This window comes from Trichophyton verrucosum (assembly GCF_000151505.1).
Source record: "Trichophyton verrucosum HKI 0517 chromosome Unknown TV-F-b-10a05.M13f1, whole genome shotgun sequence".
Taxonomy (NCBI): domain Eukaryota; kingdom Fungi; phylum Ascomycota; class Eurotiomycetes; order Onygenales; family Arthrodermataceae; genus Trichophyton; species Trichophyton verrucosum.
This window is the reverse complement of record NW_003315432.1, coordinates 135,918-145,965: the sequence shown is the minus strand read 5'-3', so window position 1 is coordinate 145,965 and position 10,048 is coordinate 135,918. Positions and strand designations below refer to the sequence as shown.

The window sequence follows — 10,048 nt, the reverse complement described above, 5'->3', positions numbered from 1 at the left end:
TGTTTGCTGCAGCAAGACCAGAGACAAGAAACGAATGGCGTTATCACCTCAGCGCGAGAAATCCTCGAACAGCTCGGCTGTGGGCTGCGGTGGGTATCGGGGTATGTGGTGCCAACGGAGAGCGAGTGCCCCAGGGGCTCCCTTAGCTTCCGTAACAGCATTTTATCAGATGGACAAGGACGGAACAAACGGCGTCGCCGTCGTCGTATGAAAAAATCCAATTTGCAGCGCAAAAACCCAAAAAGAAGCATAAAAGGCCGCACTGGTAAGGTTTGCTGACTCAGTAGTGAGGTTAAGGGCGGCCTGTGATTGGCTGGACTTGCCGCTTGTCTCATGCGGCCCCTGCAGCTTTAATGTCTTATGTAAGCTGTCAAAGCCACCCCCCCTGTCCCCTTGCAAATATGTAATAATATAGACCATTATTATTAAGGCATGATGATTTTTTTTTTTTTTTTATCTGATTCCTACAGATCATTCCCTAGCTCGCAGGTTGCATCATACGTTGCTCGTATTCCAAGGCTCTGGTGACGACTGTGGAACAGTACGAATATATTATGTCTGGGCCTTCCGTACCACCTCGAGAATCTACTTCTCTCTCCCCTCCCCTCGATAGGAAAAGAAGACGGACCGAATACTCTCTCCCCAGGGACTGCGCATACTCAATTGTCTCAGGATCAGTCATGTCGAACTTCTCATTACTCTCCCAGGAGCGTGCTCCTTTTATTCGGATTCCCGAACCCCAGAATGCGACCTATGAGATTGTTGAGTCGACTCCCGGCAGCCAGCCAAAGTCCCTCAGGGTTCAGCTGTGTGGCCAGACGGGTGCAGCGTCGAAGCCTCAGAAAGTAACACTTCACCATTCCTGCCTCACGTTCACCGATCTGTCATTGGAAGACGCCTCGAGGGTTCCTCCAGACAATAACAATTCAGCCTGGGCCCGGGCGAAAAGGAGTCCGTTGTCTAACATGTCGTGGGAAGGAAACGATACCCCCACAGTAGGGCAGGTATGGATTGTCGTCTATGCCATTCTCACGGTCCATCCTGAGCTTGAGGTATTTAGAATCACATTAGATGGGACCGGGAGTGATATTCTAGCTCACCAGCTTGAGGCTGTCGGGCTTGTTGTTGCTCACCCTGCGCCCAGCGCACCGCCAGGCCAGCCTGTCCCAGCGTCAGACGATCATATTGGCCAATTAGTTGTCCTTCGCCGGTCTTTCTGGCAGGGTGCTGGCTCCCCCTTTGGACCCAGGCCGATCTGGGTTGCTGGAACGGATAATCGAGATATCTCCCCGTCGTTTGAGTCTGCTTTCCCTCCCAGAGCACTGGACTACTCCTTAACTACCAAATTCCCCACGTCACGCATTCACACTACCCACCCAATCCGGCCTGCTAAACCAACTCCAGGCTCGACTATTTACAGCCGCTATATCCCACATTTGAAGGAGACATTCTCTATGGTTGCACTTGACTGGACCAATGAGGAGCACGTCAACCTTTTCCATGTATGGCAGAACGACCCCAGAGTTGCTGCAGGCTGGAACGAAACCGGAACGCTGGAGCAGCACCGTGCCTATCTGCGAAATATGCATGAAGACTCCCATCAATTCCCTGTGTTAGGCAAGTTCGACGATACATTCTTCGCCTATTACGAAATATACTGGGCCAAGGCAAGTGATCACACGATCTATACTATAATAAACCGTTTAAAAACAAGTTTTGACCAAAATTAAATCTATAGGAGGATGCCATTGGACCGTACTACGAAGCCGGAGACTTTGACCGTGGCAGACATTTCCTTGTAGGAGATGCTCGTTTCCGTGGTCCTCATCGTGTTAAGGCCTGGCACACCTGTCTTACTCACTATATGTTCCTCGATGACCCTCGCACCAACTTGGTCGTTGGGGAGCCAAGAGCCACCGGCGCCAAGGTCCTTGCGTACGACCAAGCAAACGGATTCCACATTAATAAGCTTATTGACCTGCCTCACAAGCGTGCTGCGTTAATCATGTGTCCGAGGGAGAAGTTTTTCCAAGATCCTCCTTTCGAGTACAAGGAAAGTTCATGAAAGCCTGTGGCACTGGCATATGATTAACAGGTTAGTTGCCTGACTTGTGATAAGAAGAAAAGAGCACTTTTCAGTGCAAGTTTATGCCTCTCCTTTACAAACAGCCGTTATAGATGTCTAGGCTACGGAGCACTCCGTATAGCATCTCTGTTGCATAGAACGATAATATACTAGATGTTCGTTACACCAGATCATGCAGACACACGTCAAAGCTACGCTTAGTATCCATTAGAGTTCTCGAAATTTTTAGCTCGAAAGTTACTGCTGCATACTTTGAAAGGGGCGTCATCAGGGGATCCCAGGGGTCTGAAGGATTATCTCGTTAGTGTTTAGACTAAAGCATAACAAGAGTTCCTCCTTTAGTTCATATAGACTAACGAAAGGGGGAAACGACGTTCTCGAGCGACACGACAGCCCTGGAATAAGGGACACTTACTTGGGTGGCCGGATCGGGATCGACAGCGTTGATCCCAATTCCGCATCGATATATGTACCAGCCGTGCTTGAGATGGAAAATGCCCTTGATGCCTGCAGCCACCTGCATCACCCCAGCCGAACCGCTCGTAACCACAAGTTAAAAAAAAAAAGTGTGGAATTCCCGAAGCTTACTAACTAGTTATAACTATAACAACTGAGGAGAAACAGTACCGTATATGCATCCTGCATGCACGGAAGCCCACCCAAAGAGAAGTCACAAAACAAGCAGCGCTACAGCCCTGCCTTGTCGCGCTGAGGCCGGAAATTCCAAACCTGGCCAAACCCCTCGGGCCCAACGCACATCACTTCTGTTTTCTACCGTCTCATGCATGAATTACAGGAATGGCGGCAAGGGTGAAGAAACAAACAAGGGCTGAATCGCTGATATCAAGCAACGTTTAAAGTTTTTTTCCCCCAAGAAACGAAAGAGAAAAAAAGAGAAAGAAAAAAAAGCTTGGGGACCGAACTGAGTGCGCCGCTTTTTGTCAAATGCAATCCAAGATGGAAGAAGAAGAAGAAGAAGAAGAAGAAGAAGAGAGGTAGAAGATATATGGAAAGGATTAAATGTATACTATCGAGGCCGGACGCGGAAGTGAAGGGGAAAGGGGAAGTAAAAAGCGGAACCAATATCGAATAATACAATCCTGACGCTTCGGTGTAGCTAAAAGATCATCCCATATCGTCTCACAGCATGGCAGCGTACAAAAAAGCGATACATTGCTTGCGTAGTGAAAATTCAAAGGGACCAAGAACGGAGCACGAAAAAAAAATAAAGATCTGACGAGTTGGTCAAGAAATATTAAAGAGAGTATAATGTGGTCCAAGGCCAAGGGTATGATGCAAAATGCATGTGGTTCGAGAAGTTTTTTCGGTCTAAAGGAAGAATTAGAAAGTGGAAATGACTCGGTCTGACTAGCTAAGCCTTAGGTTTTCTCACGATATAGTATGTCAGGAGTGGCCGAACGTCTTCTCCGGGAGAGTTAACAATGGACCAGAACTTCTCTTCAGGCTTTACCATCTCGTGTAGTTCTAGGCAGAAGTCCATGACTGCACGGCGGACGTCCGGCTGAGGATTTCTGAGATTTTCGCTGGCAAATTTGCCGAGCCGTTGGAGTTCGGAATCATTGAAGTAGAGCTTCTTTTCATTCAAGCGGTGAAGGAGTCCACAAAGGACATATGTGCCCATGGATACCATCCGACTTGCTTCTATTGACTTCTCTTCTGTTTCCAGAAGTTGAAGAATATCGTCCACTACCTCTTGAGGGTTGCAGGCGCTAACAATATCTTCGGACGTCTCTTCAAGGCCAGAAACAATGTGATTCGTGATTTCATAGTGTTTCCTTGTCCGGATGATTGACACCATTGCTCTCGAGTAAAACTTGGAGAAATATTCCCGGTTTTGCGATAGCATGAGCCGTATAGTGAAGAGAATTTGCGTTTTGAGGTCAAAGGATCGGCTTGTACTCGATACTCTGTTTTCATCCGGTGATTCTAACGCATCGAACAAAGCAAGCAAGATTTGAGAATACTTTGCTTCATCATTTAAGATAGAGTCATGGTAACGGATAAGGCTCTGGAATTTTCTATACCCATGGACATCTAGAGCCGAGGTTCGAATTCTCATAAGCCCTCTATCGACCATATCTCGTGCCCGATTAGGATCTTTAGAATGAGGGCTGAGGCTTCTTCGCTTTTCTGATATTTCAGCCTTCTTCCATCGTCGATGGGAGTTCTCATTGGACGCAGAGGCCGGAGGTGAATATGAAAGTGGAGAAATACTCTGGGCATCCTGGTTGTATTTGCGATTGGTACTTGAGGGTTCATTGAGTGGTCGGGCCTCAAGAGGTTTGGTTTTTGAAATTAGTCGGTTTGTGTGAGGCGTTGTGGGCGAAGAAGTAGAAGCCTTTGAGATCGGAGACTGAGGATCCTCATAGACTTTGAGGGCCGTTGCTCCGTTGGATTCAGCAGCGGTTGATGGTGGTGAGAGTTTGATAATGGAGGAGCTTTCTGGTTCCGAGGGTCGAACATGGCTCTTTGGAGGAGTGCGTAGGGGGCTAGAGAGAACAATTTCCCTGCTGTGTTGGCGGAATTTAGGAGAAGTAGGGATTTTAGATAGAGGAGTTGTGCTGAGTACGAGTTGTCTAGGAGGAGTTATTTGACCGCCAGTGATAACTGCATCCTTGTGAGGATCTGGCGGTGCTTGAGGCGTGTCTTCAATGCGGGACGACTCTGTGGGGTCGGCATTGACATTCGGAAGGTCAGCCAAATCACTAGCGGTTTGATTATCATTTGGAGCTTCAACCGGAGGCTCAACCGGAATGTCGGCTTGCGTGGCAACCGGGGTTTCAACTAGGGTTTCAGCTGGGGTTTCATCCAATACCTCAGCTGGCTCAACTGCTGCTTCAATAGTCGATGCGGGTGCTTCCACTGGCGCTTCGGTTGATTCTTCATGCTGGGGTTCAATAGATACTTCCCCTGTCACTTCAACTGGTGTTTCGATGGAAGGTTCTGCGGGCGCTTCCATTGGGCTTCTATCCACTGATTCTAGTGATGTCACCACTGAAGGTTGAACTGGAGTCTGAGGAGCTTCAACCTGTATTGGGTCATTGATATCAGGCAAGACAATGGTAAAGTCTTCGTGTGCTTTGGTCGGGCTCAAAATATCTTCATCGAGTGTCCGAGAGACTGGGATGGCTGCCTCAGGTTCAGGTTCTGGTTCAGGTACAATTTGCTGCTCCTTCTCCGGCTCTGGATCAATCAAATTGGTAGTTTCAGGTTCAAGCGGCTGAGCCATCGGGGGTTCGGATGCTGCGGCTTTCCTTTGAAGAGTATTTGTTGTTACACCTTCCATCCTAGACTTTGGCCTTGCCGGAGGGTTCCTTGTGCGGGGAGCCGGAGCTGACTTTGGAGAAAACCTCTGTGGACTATTGGTGGGACTTAATACCTGAGATTGAGCACTGAGGGGGGCATTTCTTCGGGAATAAGGGTCCGCCGTTGCAGGCCTCGACAGCTCCGGTCTGCGAGAGCGCATCCCGGGCCGCATTGGGGCAGACGAAAGCGAGCCTCCTTGGGCAGATGATGACGATGACGATGAAGGTTGAGTTCCGGTAGGTACATTGCGAATAGATGCGGAGGATGCCGGCTGTCTTTGTAAGTTGGGCCTTGCCAACTTTGGCTCCGCGAACGCAGATTGAGCAGACTCTGGGCGCGGAGGGAGGTTCTTTGCTGCAGCTAGCCGAGCCTTCTTTTGAGCAGCAATGGTTTCTTTCAAAGTCATCCTCATTGAGGAAGAGCTATAAGGCTGTCCACTGCGGGAAGCCGAAGTAGCTGTGGTGTGAGCAGCTGCGTTAGGATTCCCAGCATCCTTTTCAAGGAGTGCCCTTGACTTGGTATCCAACTCGGAAATAATACTTTACATGTATCGTTAGAATTTACGTGATCATATATATGGTCGGGAAGGGTATGAAAACCTACCTTCTAGCCCTATCTGGCCATATACTTGCGAAGGTCCAGTAAGTTCCACGCATGTTTTCTCGAACTCCCGGATTAGCATCGGCCAAGCCCTTCTTGATACATTTTTCAATAATATCCACACCACCGCTATGCTCAATAGTATTCTTATGTTTAGCATGCCGGTTCATGAGCGTTTTAAGCCATCTTGTAGCAAAAAGCCTTGGCTGAGTATTTTTGTCCTGGCATGCAGCCCACATATGCTGAAGGAGACGACTGGAGTAAGAGATGTTGCCAATGATGGTATCAACAGTTATATTCCCGCTTTGGGAGGTTATTTTTTTAACAGCACCGCACAGTTTGATAAGATTTTGAAGCAGAATCTCCACCATTGGTTCTATGGCCGGGCCGTTTACTCGAGCAATATCTTGAAGGAGAGAGCAGCCTGCAGCTGATAGAGTAGTACGGAGGGAATTGACTGCTTTGAGAATGCCATCGAGTAGCTGTTTTATGCCTGCCAAATAGTGAGCTTGGTAATCTTGAGGTGCATTTCCTTTGGTCAACCTCCGCAAGGTGTGGACACTCCTTTCACGGTGTAGCCAGTTGTGCTCAGTTTCTTTGCCCTCAAAATGGGGTATCATATCACGAAACATCTCATCGATTTCCCTATTCGAATATATGGTAATAGGGTCAAGAGAAATGGGAACCTCATGCTCAATGCTGGCTGCAGATAAGGATTCAACACTAGGAGCGTGCGATAGTGCATCTTTTCTGGGCGGGTCGCCTCTAGGAGGCCTGGATGGAGCATAATGGGAGTCATCATTTCGGCCTTGGATTGTGTGTTAGACAAGATACATATCTAGGAAAGTGATGGGATGTGGGCTAAAACGTACTGCTTCCATCTTGGTGATGATGTGAGCGTGTTGAAAGAACTGAGTTTGGCCTTGCTGGTTCTTCTCGACGGTGAGAGAAGCTGCTTCCTGGCCGGGCAGGCATGCCAGAGTGGGAGGATGGGAGGTCTGCATCGGGTACAGAATTGATGCCCAGCGCCGCAAATATTGATAAAGCAATAGACCTCCTGACATTATGAGACTGAATCTGTTTCTTTAAGTCTGATATAGCTCGTGGAGGGGCGTTTCTAAGCACAGAATACCAGAGTTAGATAATGACGGGCAACTGACATAAAAACCGGCATTGAGTTGCTTACTGAAATAACTCGATCACGGCAGCCTTGGCCGTCTCTCTGACGGAGCTGTCTGCATCCTCAAGGCCAACCACGAGGCTAGGAACATGAGCACGGAAAAGAACCCCACGTTCCTTTGTCATCTGCATAGCATGGGAGTCAGCCGGTGTGTATAAAACAAAAAGCCAAAACTGCACGAGTAAACAATGGATAGCAGACAAGTGCACACCTTTACCAGCCACATCATACTAGTTTCTTTCGCCCTAGGGCTCTTGCCAACGAGGGCGACCTCTAGAACATGGTGCTCAACCTCTGTGGGAGCCGACTGCCAAAAGTCCACAAACGCCTGAGATGCGTGAGCCCGTACACGCTCCTTGTGATCGCCGAGTTTCTCAAGCAGCAGCGAGTACGTATGTCGCCCTTGGCTGGCGATCAGGCCATTCTGTTCCTGGAGATAGAGTCGCTTCAGCAGGTGACCAAGCGCGGAGAAACCACCAGCGGAGAGGGACGCATGCTGTGACGCAATAGCCAGGCGAATGGCATCGAATATATCCCCGGCAGCGGACGTAGGAACATTCTTCTGTTTGATCTCCGACTTAAGCTTGGTCAGCGATGCTATCTTTGCATCAACGGAGAGGGAGGTGTTGCGCAGGGCAGCTAATAGCTCCGTAGCTCGTTCATCCATTGTCAGAGTCGCACAACCGCAAATGTCATTTGGGATAGTCGTTTGGCAGTGGTCGGCAGGTGTCAGGCTGTACGAGAAAAAAAAGCTGAACTTCGGCTTCGGTTGCTGGGGAGTGGCGGGCGGGAGAAGAGGGTTGTTGTTGTGGTTGTTGTTTGGTCGGCTGCGGGTCAACTTGCTTTTGTAGATAGGCCGAGTTACACAACGAAAGGGCGCGAGTGATGGGCGCGGCGACGCTTGACACCGTTATATCGAGTCCTGTGAGACCGCAGCAGGCAGCGTGAGAGACAATCCGCGGCGCAGCGTGCGTCTTGACTTTCGTCTTTGGCGGCTTCTGCTATGTTGTCGTTGGCGATGTTGATGTTGCTTTTTCCCTCTTTCGGCCGTCCCTCGCGGTGTTGTGGCAGGCCACTGCTGACTCAGCACTCTCCTTTAGGCTGCAGCCGCCGAAGCGCCCTCGCCCGCAAAAGTTTTATTGTCGGCCGGCTATCAAGCCCCCCGAATTCACCGACAGCGCAGGACAGCGACGCCAGACACCCCCGTGGCTGCAGGCGGGCAGAGAAGACGTGCATATACTGCGAGAGATCGTCTGGCATGCTCTGTGTATCTGCCATGTTTGGGGGTTTTTTGGTTCTCAAATAGCCTTCCATGGCTTGACAGTCAGGCACAACCTGGAAGAGACTATATGTCAGGTGTGTCCATGGGTCGGTGCAACCTAAAGGCCATCTAACTTCGTGTCTATACATGCATACACTCAATATATTCGTCTTCTGACTAGCCGTGGAAAAGAAAAGAAAGAGCAATTCTGCTCCCAGAGCTGATATATAGGCCGTGTCTGTGACATATATCGCTGTTTCTATGCGTCACCTACACTCTGTGTTTTGCAGGTTGCGAGTTGCAACGATGTCCGAGCCCTCTTCCGCTATCCCGACGCCCGCCTCCTCTTTGCTTCCCCCAGGGGTTGGCGGCGGAACAGACGACGAGAAGGAGGCTCCCAACAACGTCCCACAGTGGGGAAAAGAGGGATGCGGGTACCCGCCATCTGCCTCTGCTGCGCCAGCAGTCCCGAAGCCAAAGCTGCGGCTTCATTTTGAGGATCTGGGCAACCAGGCGTCAAAGCTCTTTATCAAGTCTGTTCCGGACCCCGATACGGTCATGCAGAATGCGATAGGAGAGATCGTCAAATATCTCTATACATCTCCGCCTGCCCCTGCTGCTCCTCGCCGGCAAATCCAGTTCAACCCTTCGCTGCCCCCAACCTCCTCTGTCTCCTTTATTATCCATGATTTCCAGGGAGTCGCCTATACCATCGGGGTAAGCTCGGACGACAACCAAAAGGAGATTCATATGTCGCTCTCCTATATCGCCCACGCTGGCTCTTACAAAGACACGGTTGCCGAGATAGCCGGGATCATTCAACACGAGCTTGTGCGTTGCTATCAGCATACCAACCCGCCTGGCAAATCAACTCCAAACCCACCCTCTGGTCTTATCGAGGGGATCGCAGACTTTGTTCGTCTGAAGTCCGGCCTTGGAGCAGCCCATTGGAAGCGCCCAACTTCTCTGGCTGACCTGCCCAAAAGATGGGATGCAGGGTATCAGAACACTGCCTTCTTCCTCGAGTGGATCGAGAATATCAAGGTCGGAACTGGCGCCGTCGGATTGATAAATGACCGCCTCCTGAGACAGGGGTATCTTGGTGCCAACGGCCAGGTCTTCTGGAATGGCCTTTTTGGCCACGAAATAGAGGAGTTGTGGGCTGGTTACGCTGAATATGTCGGAGGCCAGAAACCCAAGATCCAAGATTGTGGATGCGGTAACGACTGATGGCACACTACTACTTCTCGTTTCCTTATGCGTTATTCTAGGACTACGAATGGGGTACTATCACTTAGCCTTGTACATAGGTAGCGTACTAAATTGCTAAGATAAGTGAAGACAGTTCAGATCGAATTACTTACCACTCTAGGCAAGGAGTTATTATGAATGCCCACATGTAATGAAAAAATGGCAAATTTAGGATAAAACTACGGATAAAGGACAAGTATCGCAGAATGTCTTAATATCAAGAAGTTGGCTGTCATTAAACCACTGGGAGTCTTCGTGGGGATCGAGTTTGCCCATTTCCCCTTCGGATGAGGGTTACAACGGTATAGTCCTCCTGGTGATAAAAGGTCGCAGACCTCCAGGG

The 10,048-nt window shown here is 49.6% G+C and overlaps 3 protein-coding genes across 3 annotated transcripts; 2 read left to right on the top strand and 1 right to left on the bottom strand.

Moving 5' to 3' along the window:
* Positions 1–554: 554 nt before the first annotated feature.
* Positions 555–2,065, top strand: TRV_04050 (siderophore biosynthesis acetylase AceI, putative; the record flags this gene model as incomplete). Its single annotated transcript, XM_003021827.1, has 2 exons — positions 555–1,667; positions 1,739–2,065. 2 exons carry the CDS (start codon positions 555–557, stop codon positions 2,063–2,065), a joined length of 1,440 nt encoding a protein of 479 aa, XP_003021873.1.
* A 1,393-nt stretch (positions 2,066–3,458) lies between these two features.
* TRV_04049 (uncharacterized protein) lies at positions 3,459–7,860 on the bottom strand (the record flags this gene model as incomplete). Its single annotated transcript, XM_003021826.1, has 5 exons — positions 3,459–5,952; positions 6,017–6,716; positions 6,886–7,130; positions 7,200–7,366; positions 7,405–7,860. The coding sequence occupies 5 exons, from the start codon at positions 7,858–7,860 to the stop codon at positions 3,459–3,461; spliced, it is 4,062 nt and encodes a 1,353-aa protein (XP_003021872.1).
* Positions 7,861–8,760: 900 nt separating this feature from the next.
* TRV_04048 (uncharacterized protein) lies at positions 8,761–9,684 on the top strand (the record flags this gene model as incomplete). The annotated part of the gene is made up of 1 exon (XM_003021825.1): positions 8,761–9,684. The coding sequence occupies one exon, from the start codon at positions 8,761–8,763 to the stop codon at positions 9,682–9,684; it is 924 nt and encodes a 307-aa protein (XP_003021871.1).
* Between the last annotated feature and the right edge of the window lie 364 nt (positions 9,685–10,048).